General features: G+C 40.9%; 1 protein-coding gene across 19 annotated transcripts in view; it reads right to left on the minus strand.

Annotated features, from left to right (window-relative positions):
• LOC124052144 (formin-binding protein 1) overlaps positions 1-19,839 on the minus strand; it is a 56,053-nt gene that overhangs the window by 31,265 nt on the left and 4,949 nt on the right. For 18 of the 19 annotated variants that reach the window (XM_046376089.1, XM_046376090.1, XM_046376091.1 and 15 more), the window contains exons 2-4: positions 7,848-7,963; positions 3,802-3,858; positions 3,220-3,367 (exon numbers count right to left, since the gene is read on the minus strand). In XM_046376089.1, coding sequence (XP_046232045.1) covers positions 3,220-3,367; positions 3,802-3,858; positions 7,848-7,963 — 321 coding nt within the window. Of the gene's footprint in view, positions 1-3,219; positions 3,368-3,801; positions 3,859-7,847; positions 7,964-9,597; positions 10,576-19,839 lie in introns of those variants that run through there. The other variant, XM_046376086.1, reaches the window with a different exon arrangement.

Below are 19,839 nucleotides of genomic sequence, written 5' to 3' on the forward strand. Positions count from 1 at the left end.
AGTTCCTCATGCTAGGCCAGGGTACCCCCCCCCCCCCCCAAGTATCATAACATTTGAAACAGAATGAAAGTATGCAAAAATGAAAGGAGATAGATGTAATATATTAGGTTATAAACAACTGTGATTCTGTGGAACCTTCTACTTTCCGGCATCAGTCATGTTCTGATGGGGATGAGTGTGATATACAAACAGGCAGTCCCCTTCCTGTCCCATTCACGCTGAAAACTACCAGAAGTTTATAACGAAACAACGACATGACATGAAAAAGGGGAAAATCTACAAACACCTTCGGCTGTCTGAGAAACAGAGGAACGAAAACTTCGCTCCAGCACCGCATTTGTACTTTTGAGTTTACTCGTGTGAAGAGGTGCACATGTACGTTTGTGCGAGCACACAGGCTGATCTGTTAGTCATTCATTGACGTGACTTGGTTTGTAGGAATGTGCACCTGCAGTCCTGTACAGTTGTCAACACACATATAATCAGCAGGTCCGAGAAACTGCCACAAGTCATCCAAGATCTAGAGACTAAAGAAATGATTAAACCTCATGAAAGGCCCACTGAGACTTTTCTACTTGTGCTTAAACCATCATGTGGTGGTTCACACAGGGTGATATTGCACTTTGGGGGGATGTGCATGCAGCAATGATGGGAAGATCCACAGATCAATTCTCTGCCTCCTGTTTGTCTTTCCACTCAAGAAGGCATGTGAGTCCACTCTGGAGAGACACATTGTTCTTACACTGTTACACTGTGGCTGCTTCTCTCATCTCTGCCTCTCAGGGATAAATGTGGTAAACTATCATCTGCCTGACCCACCTAAAGTTGTTTGATAGTCCATTACGGTTTTCAGCTGACTTTCTCGCTAAAAGCTATGTTTATTTGCCAGATCCTGTCAACTGAATAGATGTTTGCTTTTTTCCTTTTCCTTTCTTAGTGCTGGTTAAACATGTCACATCGCAGCAGGATAAGACAGATCAAACTTCCCCCAACCCCAAAAGATATAATTATGTGCTGTGCTGTGGGTGCAAGTTGACACTGGACTAACCCCTAAATGGGCTTGAGTAACTCAAGTCAATATAAACAGTAAATATAGTACGATGACATTTAAGTGCTATAGTAAATGAGCAGTCACCAGAGGTCTGAGTGTTTAAGGGTCTTTATCAGACCTCATTAAAGAGGATACCTAAGCCCTGTGATCAGCGGACCGATGAGGACAGCACTATGCTGACAGAACACCTTATTATGATTCCTCAGCAGAATCTCAGTCCAGTGAGACTTAGGCTCTTCATCCCATATTAACCCTGCCTACTCTTCATCATTGCCTATTATACTCTTAGGCCATAAACAAGCAATGGTGCAACTAATGGTCATGATATATTCTGACATTCCCTTCTCACACTGACATTGCCTTCATAGTCTATATCTAATAAATAAAATACATTTGTATAAGTAGTCTACCCTATAAAGGTTCCACTTCTGTAAAACAACTTTCTCAACTCTCAGGTTTAACGCTTTCAAAGGACACTTCTGGCCTTGCCTCCATTGCCACCCCACGCTGAGCATAGCAAGAGGCTCCGCAAAGGTTGATGGGGAGGGTTACAAAACAACCTCATGTGACAAAGTAATGATTTTTTTTTTGCTCTCCCTTTGGTTTATATTTTGGAGTTTACCTGTCCACAAAGCTCCCTATAAAGCCAGGACGGGCAGGCCCTGACCCTCCTCTAATCCCACTGTCTGGGTCTGCCTGCACAGCTTTGTCTGGCGTAGACACAAATAAAAAAAAAAGGCGACCACAGAAAGAGCACTGAGTGGTGCTTAAAAATTCATGTGGATAAAAGTAGAGAAAAGAAAGACGGGAAGCGGGCTAAGGAGTTCCAATGCTTTACAAACAGTTTTCAGAAAATCAGACTTTTTCTGCACACTTAGTATGACACTATTAATGTTCTGTTAGTAAAGTCCAACTGTGGTGTCTTTTATTTGTAGCTTGCCATTATTCTTGGTGGCCTTTCAACACTTGAACATCTCAAAGAGTATCCAGCATTCATGAGAATGTGAAGGATGAGGGTGAATCTGCATTTAACTTACAAGGACACTCGTCTGAATTCGACTGGAACTATTTGTTCAATGTCATTCAATGAAACAAGCTTCTGCTCAGAAGAGATACTGTAAATTATGTGGTCATGTTCTGAGGGGAAACCCCCCGCACTGGCTAACTAAAGAAACATTGTTTAGTCAAGTGAGGCAGACACATGACAAACTATGCACAATAACAGCTGCAAAAAAGGATGGTGAGAGAGCTGAAAAACCATGGCGTACAAAGTTATGAAGGAGAAACTATGAGGAGATAACAAGGGCAGGGGGGAGATAAACAGTGATATTTCTTTATAAAGTGGAGAAAAAAAAGGAAAATGCAGCAAAAGAGGAAGAGGGATGTCAAAGTGACATCCTGCAGCTTCATGGACCCTCAATCTGCACACTTGGGACCAAGATGCTATGCCAAACCGAACCAAAGCCAAAAGAGCAAAACAGGCCTAGAGGGGGTGGATGACTGGAAATTCCCTAAGTCAAAAATAAAAACTGATCACTAAAATGTGACCCAGAGCTTCCTGTATTTAGGTAGAGCAGCGAGTGCAACACAGATTTTCACCAGTTGTGCACATGATGAAAACATACTCTAAAAAAGGTCACCGTGCCTTTGAGCAGCCCTCTGGTTTTGGTTTTCCACTCCAGTTCCCCCAGCTGGACTTCCGTGACACAAGAGTCCATGACAGATTTTTTTCAGTGTACTTTTTTCCAGCTGGGCGGCTTTCTCTCTGCTTCTCCACCAAATCTATGGATTTAATGGGCACCACACTGTTATCTATGAATCATGCACTTCAGGTCCAGTGCTCTTCCAAATCACTTTATAATGGAGTAGAAGAAGGTGACTCCAACGCTTAAGAATAGTGTGTGGTGCAAACTTTTGTTAGATGGTTTAAAAGAGAGAAATAGGCCTGTAATGATAGAGAGACCATGACTTTGTTCCATAAAAAGGACTCAGTCAGTCACGTTCTGCACTTCTGGCGAGCCTTTGGGTGTATCTATATTTACTCAGCAATGACCTCAGTTTATGCAGAACTGAGTATGCAGAGGGAACTGGGTACTTAATTTCTTGTAGGCCACAGTTTCTGCAGAGATGATATGGATGTGGAGCACGAACGTAAAGAGATGTCTCACCGATTTTCTCTCTGCCTTCAGCTCCTGTAGGTAGCGCGAAAGGTCAGTGATAATTTGAGACATCAGATTCTCCGCTATAACCTCGTGTTGACCCGCATAGTCATTTAACTCATTCAGTGTCATCAGGAAGGCTCGACAGAAGGTGTACCTGGTGAGACATGGGAAGTGATGTCAGAGGGAAGTTCAGAAATAGCAGACGTAATAGCAGCAGCAATTTAGATGTTGTTTGGAACAAATTTGTGCTTCAAAAAGGAACCAGTTGAAAGAATAGTTTGACATTTTGGGAAATACACTTAAAATAAGGTAAGAATATCAATACTGACTCTACATGGCTACAGCTAGCACATGGTTAGCTTAGCTTAGCATAAAGACAGGAAACAGATAGCCTGGCCTCGTCCAACATTAACAAATTCTACTTGTGAAAATTTAAATTTGATGGTTATGCTGGGTTATGTGCTGAACTATTTCTTAACTCATATAAAACATTGTTAAAAATTACAATGTGTATGTCTATTTTCCAAAATGTTCAAAATATACCTTTAATTTAAGGTAAAACTTTGTGTGCGAGATCCTTTAACTTACTTGCTCTCTTCTTCTTCTCGTGAGTTCTTCTTGGGTTGATACTTCTTTGATAAATTCCTGTAAGGACGAAGAATTCGGCCATGTCAGACATTTCTTACAATATCTTTACAAAGAGCACAGTTTGCAGACGGGCTGTGCACCATTCCCATTATATTTCCCTGACAGTGCCCTTATGGACCTGCCAAAGGATCATCCAGTACACCATTCAATCCGCAGAGTGCTTTCTGCTCCTGCATCTCCTTTCCGTTCTTCAGGTCATAAATCATCGCCCCCAGGAGTATGCATGCAGAACCAGTCACCAGAAAGAAGCATGCTTTTCTTATGCAGCCATTGCCCTTGTTTTGACTCTGGCTGCATAAGCAGAGGCATAAGATGAGTGCTGTGTGAGGAGGAGAAGCCAAAATAAGAGTACATAGTACACTGGGTTGTGTAAAAGATGTGAAAGATGTCACTCGCAGTGGTTGAATGGGTATTATTATGGTTATGACAGCCTTTCAATGTCCTTCTGTCAACCTAGCAGCTGTTGTGTTGCTTGACAGGCTATAGTACATCATGTCACCTTTGTTTTATCTCGACAGTGTGACACACTCACAGCCTGACTGTGCCGATGCTCTGTTGGTTACTCTGTCAACACAACATAATAACATGCACTATCTTCTGATGGACTTGGATGCACATTGTGTACTTATGCCTTCAGGATCCTCTGACTAATTAAGGAGCACTCTCGTCAAGTCAAAAACAGCAAAGTGGTGCAAGTCAACAATGCATTTACCAAAACTGCGGCTGACAGCTTTATGTCTTAAGTCAGTTCATTGCTTATTAGAAATTATGCATAAAAATAAAATGATAATCTACAATAATTATTAGCACATATATTCATATTAGTGCTTTCATTAAAAACACAACACTCATGTCCACTCATGTCTTCAAAAAAAAAGCTATTAACAGTCAATTGCGGTCAATGAGTTTATCCACTGATCGAGTCTAAATGCCTCAGCTTGTGCATGCTGTAAAAGGGCATGCAAAATCCCTGCTTAAATAAATAATTCACATGTAAGAAAAAAAAAATCACATGTAGTGTGTGTCTGCACTCTGTCCAACTCCCTCTGCCAACATCCCCCACACCTCTCCTCTCTGGTGGTGTTTCCACTGTTGCTAGGCAGATTTATCTATCTATCTCTCTCTCCCTGTCCTTCTCACCTCATCTCTAATTATAGTGCTGATTCCCACTAACTCATTCATTCACTCACAGCCAGATGTCATGTGTCAGACTGTATTTGCCTGCTAGCCTACATAATATATATAAGAAAGCTGGGAAACGAGGGTAGCAGATAGCCCTTAATTAGAAGGATTAAACAAGCACTACTGCATGTATGTTTGTGTGTCCACTTGGAAGATGAATGCATTACTGCTGCATACTGTTAGATACTGTAACCACAGTAAGGAGAGACACATTTTTCTCCCTCGCCCAGTGTCTGTTGTTAGGAGGACTTTATTCCCACTGTGTTATGGATTATGCCAGACTGGAATTTGGAGGAGGAGGAGGAGTAGGAGGAGGCATTAATGCATTGCCCCACAATGACTAGACTGAAGCATTGTTCATGTTTACACCAATGCAGTAGAGGAGGATTATTCATGGATTAGCGCAGTGTGCGATTGGTATGGTGGTAGAAATTGTAAAAAAGTATTCAATAAAAGATATTCAATAGGTGGGGACTGTAGAATATTTGATATAGTTTAAAAAAAAACTTCTTTGTAGTTGCGTGATAACTGTTGAGCCTCACTGATACAGCTAGTGATCAATAATCTAACTGGCCCATTTCTGTTGGCCTTTTTCACAGCAGCATATTGACATGTCATACCAAGGAAGTAGATATAACTAATAACATTAGGACTGAAACTATCAAACACATTGTCACACAATAAATGAACATGTTACAACTTAATCATTTGGTCTGTAAGCTATCAGATAATAGAGAAAAGTCACACTTTTTTACAATTGTGTCTTGTCAGAGCACAATGTCATCTCCACAAATAGTTTGTTTTGTTCAATCAACATCCTTAAACTCAGACTTATTTGATTTACTTTAGCATAAAAATGGATGGTGGTGATGTTATTTGAAGCCAGGCTGCATAGTAATGACTGGGTGGTGGTGCCACAGGATCAAATTCCCACCCATACACCCGCTCAACTCAATCATGGCTCATCCGCTAATATTGACATCACACCCAAGCCCTTTTAACTCTGTAAGGAAATAGACAAACAGAATGAAAACTCTCCTGAATGGCACAGATAAGAGAAAAGAGGACTAGATCAAAGGGGCCAATTCAATTACTTTATTGGATCTAACAACCCTGCGTTTCTTTTGGTTTGAGCGTGCCCGTTAGATTAAACCTGATTTCACGAGCTAAGTTGATTATGAAGGATAACTAGTCCTGAGTTATTGCTAAGTAGCACCACAACAAAGAAGCACAGTGTGTTCAGAACACAGGAAAACCCTGTGACTCAAGCTATCCTGTCTGTATATCCCAATTTCCTCATTTTAGCCTTTTTCTGACGAGTGTGCCAATGTGTACGTGGCTGTGTGTGTGTGTGTGCCTGTGTGTGTGCGTCTACTAGATAACAGACCCAGTTTGACAGCAGATCCTCTGTATAAGCACAGTGGCTGAAAACATCCGCACCATCTGTAGAGCCTGAAGTTCAACAGAAGATAACCTGCCATAGCAAGATGAGTCTACCTCTCCGTTCTTTTGTTGCACATACTGTGAACAAATGCTGACTGACTGAATTATAGGGAAAATCTGTAAGTGATCAGATGCAAATGCAAAACTGTGGGTGTGTATTTTTTTAGGGGGCCGCAAAATTTGTTTAATTTTGTTTAGTTTGGACAAAATTAAGAATAATCCAGTAGTTGTACACATTAACAAATGCCAACTTAAGATGATAAATGAGACATTAAAGCACCTGAGTACTTTCTGTTCATTTATTCTGAAAAGCATATTTTCTGTTTGATCTGTGCCTGTCTTCAAGCTTGAAAAGTTAATGGGTGCATGCTGTATGGTTAATGCATGCATGTAAACACAGACTACTAGTCCTATTATCTCAAGCTGACTTAATTCTCTGAAAGAGGAGCAGTATGGCCTGTAGAGGATCTGTGACTGGCGGTTGCTATGTGAATACTGGATTGGTATTGGCCAGCCACTATGAAATGGTGGGTTGGGGTCAATACTTAAAGCATTAGCCATATTGCCAGGCCAGAGGATTGTGGATTTTGCAGAGGGAGGAGGGGGGGGGGTCCCCTGCTGTGTTGGGGTGCAGGAGACCCTAGGAAATGAATCCTCTCAGAGAAGGACTTCTCATGCTAACATCACTGCCTCTGAAAATCAGTGACTGCACCAAAACAGAGTCTGTGTGGGGCACTGGAGGGGGCGTGGCCGACACTCATGGTTGGAGGGGGAGGAAAAAAATCTGGGTCAGATGTAGGGTTTATAAAGCTGATACCTACGGATCTCCATGGAAACACAAGCTCCTCCCCACCCACCCCCCACAACCTGACTTCCTCTCGCCTGAAGCAGAAGCAACAACAGCAGACAGCGTGCATGCATGAGTGTGTGTATCTGTATGAGAGAAAGAGAGAGAAAGAGAGAGAGGCTGCATAGATGGAAAAATGAAGATAGATGGAGAGGGAAAGACATCTTCTTCAAGTCTGTTTATTAATCTCTACAACTGCGTAAAGCAATTATGACTCCCTGAAGAGAAACAATGGCTGTGAAATTACAATAATTTTTCGACAATTAGTAAAACACTAATGTACTACTTCCCATATGGGAATACTCATTTCAGTTTCCCTTCCAGGGGAAGATCAGAGGTCACGGTCAGCTACATAATAAGCTTGCAAGGATGCAGTCTCTTGTTTCAAGGACACTTCAGTAGGTCAAATCCTGCTGGGGGGTTGGTGGGTCTTTACTGAAGCCAGCTGGGTGGAAAACAGTCACCTCAATAACAGTCCTGCAAACCTGAAAATGGAGTCAGCTTGAGTACTCACCTAATTTGTTTTGCATAGTTGATTTCAATCTCTGACCTCTCCTTGACAAATTTGGTGTACTTCTCCAGATACTCGATCCCCCACTGTGTATGCTTCTCCAAGTTGTCAAACTGATCCTACAGGAAAAAAGAAGATGTACTGATGAAATCTTTCAAATAGAAGGGAGACGGCAATCTATCAAAGACAAAAAGAAAGCAAAGCAAAACATTAAAGCTTAAATCAATTTCATGAGAAAATTGTGTTGTATATGCTGTAAATCAAAGTTATTCTAAATATCACTAGGGTCCATTTTAATATTTGCGCAACAGATTCTTATTAATCATAACAGAGAAATTCAGCTTGTAATTAGGCCTCGTGTGTTGCAGGAATATTGTGCATCATTTTCCCCTCAACCAAACAAATCAGACATACAGCGTATGTGTCAGTCAATGTGGTTACTCCCAGCCACTGATCACACAAAAGCAACTGACCTACTCCCATGGTGACATGCCTGGACTGTGACTGACACTGTCCTGTTGAAATGCACTCATTTAAGCCAATATTATATATTAGTGAGGTCTATCACAGAGAATAAGTGCAGTTCGTAGTAAAAACAAACACAACAACTACTGATAACCAGACACAGCTGTTGGGGCTGAACTCATTTTTCATGATTTGTTCCTTGTTTGTGAGGAAAAAATGAGCCTCTAGTTGGCTGAGGTCACATCTTGAAACACGTCTGTTCAGAAAAGAAAGATCATTGCATCTGGGATACTGATGAACATACACACACACATGCACCACAGCAGAATTTACTGATGATCATATGGCTACTTTTGAGTGTGGGTATAATTTTAATGATGAACCAAAAAAAAAAAAAAAAAGGAAACAACCTTGGTGCGGCTCCAACAGTCCCCCATCCTCTCCTCTACCATGTCTAGAGTCTTCCCGAGTCCAGCTAATAGTTCCTCTTGCCCGACACACCATGTACAGTGTCAGTTTGAAGAGGCTCTCTGATACTCTGAGCAAATCACAAAATGTGCACAACTGCTGGAAGCACCTCTCTACTAAAAGCTTTTTCATATCACAGGATGCGGTTGTGGTGATGAAAAGTTCAAGAGGTACACTCCAGCCTAGACAGTCTTGCACCAATTTGAGATACCGAAAAGTTAAGCTGACTTAGCTGTTCAAATCACGGAGGAAATTCAGATCAGTATACTACTGCAGCTATATATATATAGATATATATATCTATATATATCTATATACATATATATGGAAGTGATAAAATCTCTGAAACACCTTTGAAGCAGCATTCACAAACTAAACAACTCCCAACTGAATGAAGCACTCAGGGACAACAATAGAGAGCACCGTGAGTGAGAGGGGCTTTCCAGTCTGCATTGTTAGGCAGTTTCAATGAGCAATCACTCATCAATGAGCCACTCAACATGAAGAATGACAAGATAAAAACACACAATTTACTGTAATAAAAATCCTCAGCTTTGCCTTTTGTTTTTCTCAGTTTCTCTGCCCTCACTGCTTTTCTGGTTTCTACAACAGACTTCCCTTCCCATTTAATGTCTTGAGAGCACACTCAGGCGGACATATTAAAACAATCAAACAGCATTTTTACTGCAGTATCACTAGTAGGCACTAACCACTATTGGAAGAACAGACAACAATCGGCACACGTCATTACAGCCACATCATGCACATAAAACCCTCCTCTCTTCACAACACACTCCTCCACACATGTAACTCAGATTACCCTTTTTTGGGGGGGCACCATCTTATCCAGCGTGTCTCCGTGTGGAACCCTTTTAAAAAATCCAAATCCAGAAAATGTCCATCCAATGCACACCCCCCCACCCCACCCCAACCCTTCCAAGGCAGCACAATAAAAGGCTGAAGTTAGGTTAAAGAGGGCCAGAAGACTATTTCCCAGGCATCCGAAGCAGATTAAGTGTAGATTAGCAAGAGCGTGCCTGGGTTGGGAAAAATGTCGGCTGACCCAACTCCCACACAATAACAAAGAACCTGCACAGTTGTAGCAAGTAATTCCCGAATGTCTGGATGGAGCAAGAATCCCAGAGAGCAGGGGAGGAACCGATGCAGCACTGGCTCACTCGCACACACACACTGAATGTGAGGCCACAGCATTCAGGCTTAATGCTCCATCAGGCGTAAGGTGGAATAAGTGGGATGGGAGGGGAGGACAGTGAGAGACAGAGCGGAAAAACAGAGAGAGGGGGCCTTGAAAGGAGTAGAGATGACAGAGAGGCGGGATTACATAGGAGGGGATTACATTTGGCGGAGGGGGCAAACTTAGACTGTTGGGACCTGATAAACTCCTCACTTTATCATACATTAAATAGATTAAAACATCTACATACAGTTCATGATTTGCAATATGATGAGTCACAATGAGCTCATGAATCTTTTCTTTTGTCAGATGGGATAGAAGAGACAGAACCTCAAGTCAAATGGAAAAGTCATCAACAAAGCAATTCTCCAGCTTCGAGAGAAAGAGCAAATCAATAAATTATGAATCGGAGTGAAGTGAAAGTGTGTCAAACACAAGCACACAGTCATTGCTTCCCTGCTTACATCAACCTCCTGCCATTTCGACCTAAAATAAAATATACGGTCCTGTAGATTTTATAAAGCAAAACAGAGAAGCATATGAAGTGGACATGAATTAGTCAATCCACATACACGTAACAAATTAATGTTAAATAATTTGAAAAGTTTTACTTTTTAAACGTAAATGCTAGAATCTCTAGTTTGGCAAAACATTTCCTACATAAAACTGCTTACAAGGTCTGTAGATTATCTTGAGCTAATTGGTCATGATTTCTGGAAAGAAACACTGCTATTGAGTTTTTTAAATATATTTTTTAGCGGTTAGAGATTATATTGGAGAGATGGCAGATATCTGATAACTAGCACAGAATGTATATTTCTGGTTGAACTGTCTCTTTAAGATAGCCTGCGTGTGCACTGCATGCAAATTATGTAGTGATAGCCGCTACACTCATATTCAAACCCGCAAAGGAAATTTTGTAAAACCTCCTTCTATGGGCGCCCGTACATAACACACTCAGCCCCTGCTTTAACTCTTGTTCCGTTCTGTCATCTGCGGCCTCTGACACCTGACCCTGTTCCTGCAGGAGGGAGCGAGTGGGGGATCCCTTCAGGAGACGAACCAGCCCCACTCTGCTTGTTATTTCAGGACCCAATCCCACTCACTGTGATGCATGTGCTATTGTGGTAGGACATGAAAGAAAATAAATAGAACTGCGTGGCTAAATATTGTTTTATTATACAGGAAATGGGAAACAGGTTCAAACAGAGAACAAAGGAGACACTTAGCAGTTACTAAATATATGTAGGCTGTCCATGTGCAGAACAAAAACAAACACATGCTTGTTTAAGGATCAGCCTGCTAACCTGCAACCCTTCCCAACTGCTGATGGGGATTATGGTGCAGTTTAATGTATTAGACTGCCAGTTAATCTGAACTAATGCATAATATTTAGCCAGCATTCCAGATCAGATCTCTTGATCCCACTCATACTGAGGGCCCATTGACCTGCATCCCTACAACACAGAAGTTTTCTTTTTCCCTTTCCTCTGCAAAATACTTAATGTTGGTCTCTAAATACAACTGGACGTACTGCACTGAAACATTTTAGTCTGAAACTCATCTACAGTGTCTGAAGATGATTAAATATTCAGAACTTCCTACCCTTTCTATTCATAGCTTATCAAATGCGAAAGACACCTATTACGGTCCTCTGTATTCCTCATTGTCAGAAAAACCTAATGGGCCTTGACACCAAATTCAATGTCTGAGTACCACAATAAAAGCAAGTGAATTCTGATGAGCTTTCATGCTATTCTTCTTTACCACAGAAGGCAGTATAGAGTACCAACTCTATTACTAATGGTGGCAGTGTCAGTATCAGCAGGGATGACAGTGAAGAAATGTTTTATTTTAGAGAACGTGATCATCTTCAAGACAAAGACTGCGGATGATGAAATTAACTTAATTACATATCCGGCCTTCATCCCTAGCAGTTTTCCCAGACAGAAGCTGTGGAATAAATAGAGCGTGTGGAAGGAGTGTTCTGTGACCACAAAAGTCCTAAGTGCAGATGGGTTTCACATAATAATGCACCTGTGCACCTCAGCCTCGAGTTGCTTCATGATGCAGGAATGCAGAAGACACTAAGAAGTATTTGGTAACCAGTCACAAAGGAAGTGAGCAGCAAAGTAAGCAGAAACCCTTTGCAACGAGGTTGGGGATACGGGACTGCATCGTTTTTAAAATCTCTGAACAAACGCTCCTGGGGACACTTCTTGTTTTATTACAACCTTACTGCCAACCTTACGGCCTGCTGCTCTGATGATCACAGCAAAAAAATCAATATGCCATTAAAAACACAAGAGAAAAAAGGGAGCAGTTTCACTGACACGACTAAGGGGAATGAAAAGACAGCACAAAATTGCTGACTAGTAGTGAAAAAGATGTAAACGCAGATGTGAATCAGCCATCAACTAAGACACAAAAAAATCTAATGGATACATAGTGTTGGAAACAGAAAGGTCCCACATGTCCCCAAAAAGATGTCAGCATCAACGCTGACACTAAATGACTAATAACCACAAATGTTCACCTCTTTATCAAAGATATTTTTATCAGAATTTGTTGACAGAAAACACAATTGTACAAATGGTAAATGTAGGTCAAAAAAGTCTCTAAAAATAAAAAGATCTTTCATTCATTCATTTGGCAGGGCAACAGTATACAGATTTCAAGGAGGAAAGCATTACTGATTAGTTTCTGAATTGACTGAAATGAACTGACCTCAAACACATAACTGACAGAAATCGTATTTGTGGCTTTACTGTCATGTAACCATTAATCAGATTAATACAACTATTAACCTCCAAGCAAGTCAAAGTCCAGTCAAATCCAGTGTGCAAACTTACAACAAAACTGAAGACAGTGGAATGAATTCCTGCCTAGAACTGAACAAGCTCGTCATTAACTTTCCAAACCTTGACTTCAACCTTTTACAACTACGTTTTACGCCTTCCAAACTTAGCTGCAAGCTTTCAGGTTGCGTCACTGGTTTCTATATGAAGTCGAGCCCCTGACAGGAAACCTGCCGAAGTAAAGAAAAGCAGACGTCACGCTAGAGCAGGGGGAAGAGACTGAGGGGACAGATGTTCTACTGCAAGGAGGACAATGGGACAAGAGGCCTATCAATGCTTTTGTCTCCCTTCTTAGTGGCTGAGAAAAGAACAAGGACAGCAGGCTTGGCTGTTGGTTATGGGCTTGTGCTGAAAATGCAAGACTGATGGAAACCTCATTTAACTCAGTGTCCCATGGAGAGCATGTGCATTAAATGTTTTAACTGTTGGAGAAAAAGTGCTGTGAATCACTGTGATGGAAGTACTGATTGTGTCAAACCTGTCCGATCAGTAAAAAGAGATAAGGTGGTTTCACTGTGCTTTTTTTGTGCTCGTATGTTTGAACCATTATGGTAAACATGAATGAGTTATTTCTGGGGCCTCATTTGCTAACTGGCCGAAGCAGCATTCATCCAGAACTGTTCATTAGGCTGTGAGGGTCCTGCCGACTCAGATAACAAACACATAGCCCAATTGTTCTAGCTAAACTAGCTCTGTGGCATCGAATAAAGCAGACAGAAAACGTCTGGTGATCTGCAGTTGTTCTTCTACTGGTTATCCGAATGCTTCCATGAAGCTTCCTACTGACTACAGCAGACAAGACAGACCAGAGAAATGACTCAGAGAAGCAATGAGCACAGTAAAGCATTGAAATCTACTGTCGTGCAGGAGTCGGTCAGTGCAGCACTTCACTGTGTCTCGCGGCAGTGGGCGTCCAGCAGCAAGAGCAAATATTTGGGGGGGTATGCCAAACCCTCTCACACACACACACCGAGCCTTGTACACGAAAGAGAGGCGGAACAATGCCTCCATAGCCCAGTGTAACCCCTGTGTCAGAGAGGAGTGACAGGACACACACAAATACGCTCACACACATTAACAAAGACGGATGATAATGTGCTTGGCCACTAAATAGCTGCATTCAGATATTTCTCTTTGGGTTATTTAAGGTTGAGAATGGTTTGTAAGCTTCCTGTATACTAAATTAACACAAAGATGCAATCAAATTAACTCTTCATCTATGAAGCTCAGTTTAAACAAAAATTTCATTTGCACACAATGTCATGCTAATTAAGGACTGGAATACTAGAATTTTTCTAAATGCAGGCCAATCACTACACTGATTCGCGAAACGACTTTCACTATCATGATTAAGGGTTCGTGTTCAAAAAACGAACACACGCGCACAGGAAACTACACAAATATGTAGACCCACATAGCAACTTTCTCCACAATATGAACAGCTGTTAGCACAGTGAGTGACCTTATGTGTGAGAGCTCTTGTTATTTATAGAAATTACTCCTCTGCTGGTCTGAAATTTAAGAAAGTGTGTTGGCGTATGTACATGTGTATCATGCTCAAGTGCCCATAAAACATTTCTTCTCTGGCTGCCTCTGTAAGACCCCAGTTGCTATTTGAACACTTTCCATGTCACAGTCGTGAACAGTGTCATGTATGAGTAATCAGTTCTGTCCACGAGAAATACCCACCCTTATTGCAGCAAGCTTGTTAAGCAACAGGAAACTGCCGCCTCTCATTTGTGAGTCAAAGTAACTGGAAGGGTGGTAAACTCATTCATGGACATCAAAAAAGACACTTTTACTGTAGAGTCCTGTAAAAGTCCAGTAAGCTGGTGTCTAATGAGTTCTTAATTTTATACAACAGGAACTTCTTTTCATTCCATATTGTACAATGGCATTTTTGTTTTGCTCTTACTTGATGTATTATACTGTATGTTGGAATGAAAAGAATAATCCTGCAAGAATCAATTCTGCTCACTTACATCACTCGTCATCTTCATCTGCAGCAGCGACTGCAGATACTCATCAAAAGGGCTAAGACACTGCTCCTCCTTCTGTTCTTCTTTATCAGATTTCACAGATCGTACAGTGTCCAGGAAAACGAAAAATTCACTTCTTCTGCGCAACATGGTCGTGATATTCATGTAACAAGAAAGCAGAGAAAAGGCGCCCCAAACTTATTTAATCCATCTCTCAAAGGAAGGAAAAACAACAGAAGGTGAATCCTCGGTTAAGCAGGGCAGCGTGAACAAATTAAAGATCTTGCATACAGCAACGCAAAGATTGGATCCATACGCATCACATATCCTGGTAATGCCTAGTCCAAGAACATTCATCAGCTGAAGCACACAAAATGCAGGCAGAATAAAAAGTATAATGAGAGGGAACAACAGAAACGTTGTAACCTGCACAGAACTTGATTAAATGACGTTGTTATTAATCTGATTACTACACCTCCCTTGTAACTACCTCAACCACCCAATAGGATGCTGCAATTCTGTGGATTAATCCTGCTGGGCCTGCAAAGACACATTAGCTATTGTTCTTGTTGAGCCGTTTTTGTTCTTTTTGGAGGATAAAGCTCTTTAACTCTTATATAAGACATTCTCTGGAATTAAGGAAAACACTGAACTTTAGAAAATGGCCAGTATGAGAGAACTGCCATAACGCTTTACATGCTAAACTGCTATAACAAGGTAAACTGAAGGTCTCAGTTTGACTTCAACCCTGATTCATTCCATCAACTGATGAAGTCAGTTTTCAAACTATGTTCTACAGCTAATATCAGTAGATATTTGCTTACTGCAGATATATCAGTAACGGCGTGTATGTAAACAAGAAGTCTGAGGTCAGTCAGGTTCAATATATATCTCAGTCATAAACACACAAAACACACACACACAAATAAAACAACAAATCTAAGGGATTCACATCAACATGGTTTAATAATAAACACTACCAGCCAATATATCATTATCAGATTCCGGTATAGGTTGGGTTACACCATGCTCTGGTCGTCCATTAGGTGAATGATAACACATGGAATGAAAAGTGGAGAGTTAACCTTTCAGTGTTACTGTAAATGACACCCGTGTTCAGCTGTCCACTCACAGTATACATGCTATACATGGTTCAGGTGAATCTCTCACCCAGGCACTCAGACTATGTGCTGCCAACAACAAAAATAACCATGATTTGTAGATAATAACTAGATGCTTTTTTGCAGCGGGTCAAAATAATACCTCCATGATTACCATGCTTCCTTGCCAATAGGTGTCAGTCTTTGAATTTAATCATACTGTAGCTGCTGTGGAACTTAATGCTAAGGGGGAAAAAAATAACCTACAAGGAAACAGCACTAGCATATAATTAAGTCTGCTGGCAAACATTATGGTAGTAAATGAGAGACTATATTAAACATTTGTTTTATCTGTGTTTAACACTTGTAACCAACTGTCAGCCTTGCTTAAAGTTTCAGTTCATAAATAGATCTGTGTGACACACTGCCTTTTCATGTCACTGTCACGTAAGACATGTCCTCTTGTAACTGGCTCTTTACTCGTTTCACCTACAGATTAATAACTTAGCTTCAGATTACAAGAGTAAAACCTCTCCCTTGAGGATCAAATCATCCAGTTACGTAGATTTTCCAACCACATACTGCATTGTTTCTATGAGTCTCAGAACACTTGTTTTCCTCTCCAGGTAAACCTTCTTATTTTTTACCCGCTTAACAACTCAGCTACTTGCAGGAAGATGAGATATGATGTAAGTCATGCAGGCGAGTATTGCTAGTATAAACATGGAGAATAACTGATAAACCAGAGAGCTGTACTTCACTGGAATAGTTAACAGAGATAAACATAAAGCAGCATGGTTTCCCTTACTCACATTTGCCAAAGATTTACTCTAAATAAAATTACTTTGTACAATGAGAAAACACTTTACCACAAATGGATGCCTGACAAGCTCTAGCAATGGATTTTGTTGTACTGCATCTCCTCCACTTGCACCACACACAGAGTTTGCTGTTTGAGTTCCACAGCTGCTTTTATTCTTCTGGTTGAAAAGACAACATTTTAACCTGCTAACAGCCCACAAAGACTTCTACTGCACAAAAGCAGGGTTTATGCTGATGTGAGAATATTTACATTAGAAATCCTTTTGTGAGAGGGATAAGGGCCTCATAGGACTTGGAAAACAGTAGGTACTTTCAATGTATCATCAAAATGAGCTGAAATCTCTAGGTGGTCCTTTTTGGTTGGCATCCCCCAGAATTTTTCAGACAGTTGTGTGGCAGCGATTTCACTCTGACATGTCTCTTCGCAGGATATGAGTAAAGATGGAACTTCTTATACTCATATTGGAAAAACTCAGATGTCTAAATGTGTTTCGTGTACTTCTACATACAGTCTGACAGTTGCACCCAGTGTCTTCTATGCTAATGCATAATATACTGAGGGATTACACCTACCCTGGGTAACATGGAACTTATTAAGTTTGCCAGGAAGACTCTATCTCTGTTCATGAAAGCCAGACCTCACTAGAGGAAGTGATGGATATAATTTCAAATATCATTTATTGCCGAAACATTTTAGTAATACAATAAACGACCTCCACCCTCTCTGTCTGGCATCACAGCCTTTAATAATGTCCACCTGCCCCACATACTGCCCCATTTTATATAACTCCTAAATTAAGCAAGACATTCCAGCTAAAGCACAAAGTTCTGACACAGCATTGTCTTCGACGGCAGTAACAGACCATGATGATCTCGCCAAGAAGCCTCCTCAAGGCCACACAAAGTCTCAATAACGTGAGGTTAATTCTAAGCAGACAGTATGGTGAAAAACCATTGCAAACAAGCTTCATTTTAAGGAACACACATGACTATAACCATTAACATCACAAAGGCAATTACAGGAGAGGGAAAAGCCAGTGAGTCAGCGTGATGAAAGCAGAGAGAACAAAAGAAAAACAGAGAAAATGAGGAAATGTAAAGGAAGGCAAGAGTGGGCTGCAGCGAAACTGGACTTTCTCCTCTCCAGAAGTTAGAATATCTTCAAGCAGTGGGATACAAACGTGTGGTAACTGCATGGCTACACAAGACAGTTTTCATTACGGCTTTGAATCATTTAACATTAAGCAGCCATAAAGTTAACTGCTAAAGAGGTTCACATGGTAAACATGTCCGCTGACCACATCTGGTACCCCTTAAAAAATGAAGAGATTTCAAGAAGCAAAATAACAGACCACTACTGTCACACAAGCTGCAAACCCACCGTTTCCCTTCCTACATGATCACGAAAGAGTGCAGATGGAGAAATAAGCCAATAAAATCTACAGTAGCATCTTCAGCACTTTGGCACACACAGACATGTGATTGGTGTGAGTGCTGGCTAGCTGCAGCAAACATCTGTGCGCTCAGATACATAAGCTCTTGGGGGATAATAAAAACAGACTGCAAAAACACTCCAGAGGTGAAATCTGACATGACAAGAAAATGAAAATTCTATTACCATTTAGTCCAAACATATATTTTTCCATTTTCTTTAAGATGTTTCCTATTCATTAGTTCTTCATTACAGGAGGAGAAGAGTTTATTTCAAACCAAAAAATTTCTATTGCCATTTATAAGTTACAATTTGAACACTTTTTAGTTTTGGTCAAGAATTACGTAAATAAATAACAAACTTTTTTTATACACGTTATCACTATTATCACTTCTTGTTTATAAGCTACACAGTTTAGCCTACGATGAGTGTGCACTTGAGGCTTGAAGGTATGTGTAATTTAAGTGGGAATGCTGTAGAAAAATCAGGTCGCAGCCCTTTGTTCTCCATCCTTCAACAGTAAAATGGCTTACAGTGCAGGCAATCTCTGTGCAGGTTACTCCATTACTCTGTTGAGGGAAATTTAATACTATAACAGCCACAGAACAAATTACGCTGACAGTATATAGTACAATATAGCAGCAATTAGGAGAACATGGAAGGTTAGGGGGCTCAGGCGACAATATGACAGAGCTCATGTGACTGGGCCCCAACAGCGGTGTAATTTCCACTGTCACAGCAGTGATTAGAGGCTGACTTTACAAATAACAGAAGAGGCAACGATTTAAGATTAGAGGCTGCAAAAAGTCTGTGGTGGGAAGGATTGAGTCACCTTTTCGTGGACAAAATGACAAAATAGCTTTGCCCTCTGCTATTCAGTTCTGAATAAGCGGAAGGACACTTGTGGTATGAAAACGCTCATGAAGGAAGGACATCTGAATTAATTACTTGGCATATAAAACATCCAAAAAACAGTGACAATCAGTCCAAAACACAAATATATTCAATTTACTATGTTAAGAAAAGAAAAAGCAGCCAACTTCCACACCAGGTACATTCATTCATCCTGTCATTTGTGAACCCCGTCTTCACCAAAGCTTGTTCATTAGGATGCACTTTTAGCCAAAATGAAAAGCAAAGGTAGTTTGTAAGGACAGGATTACAAAAAAAAAAAATTAAAATAGAAATTTATTGCAATTCATCCGCAGGTCTTACAAATGTCAATGTGAACCTACTCTGTTAAAACACGCCTCCCTTACTTTCTCCTTCACATTCCCTGGGGTGCAGTCTGGGGCCTACAGATCAGATGTGAATCCATTCATCACTATTTTACCATCATGGAGGGTTCAAAGTAAGAGGTGAAGAGAAAATGGGCTTGGGGTGGTATCACTGAGTCAGCAGGTGGGTGGCAGTGGGTGTAAGATTTAATGGGACGTTGCAGGGATGTCTGTTGTAGTGTGAGAATCGTTTCAATCCAATCCCCCACACTGACTCCAGCACACTGACAGAAGGAAACAAACTAGCTCAGGTTTCACTCCTGGAAGTGGCCTGAATGTCAAGTGAACAGCAGGGGATGAGGTTGGACCCTGGGGGATTCTGAGCCCAGGGGAGATATGAGAGCAGACAAGGCTGAGGAAATCTTGCTCCAACATCAGAATCTAATTTCAAATTTGAAG

This window comes from Scatophagus argus, chromosome 20, assembly GCF_020382885.2.
Source record: "Scatophagus argus isolate fScaArg1 chromosome 20, fScaArg1.pri, whole genome shotgun sequence".
In the NCBI taxonomy this organism is placed as follows: domain Eukaryota; kingdom Metazoa; phylum Chordata; class Actinopteri; family Scatophagidae; genus Scatophagus; species Scatophagus argus.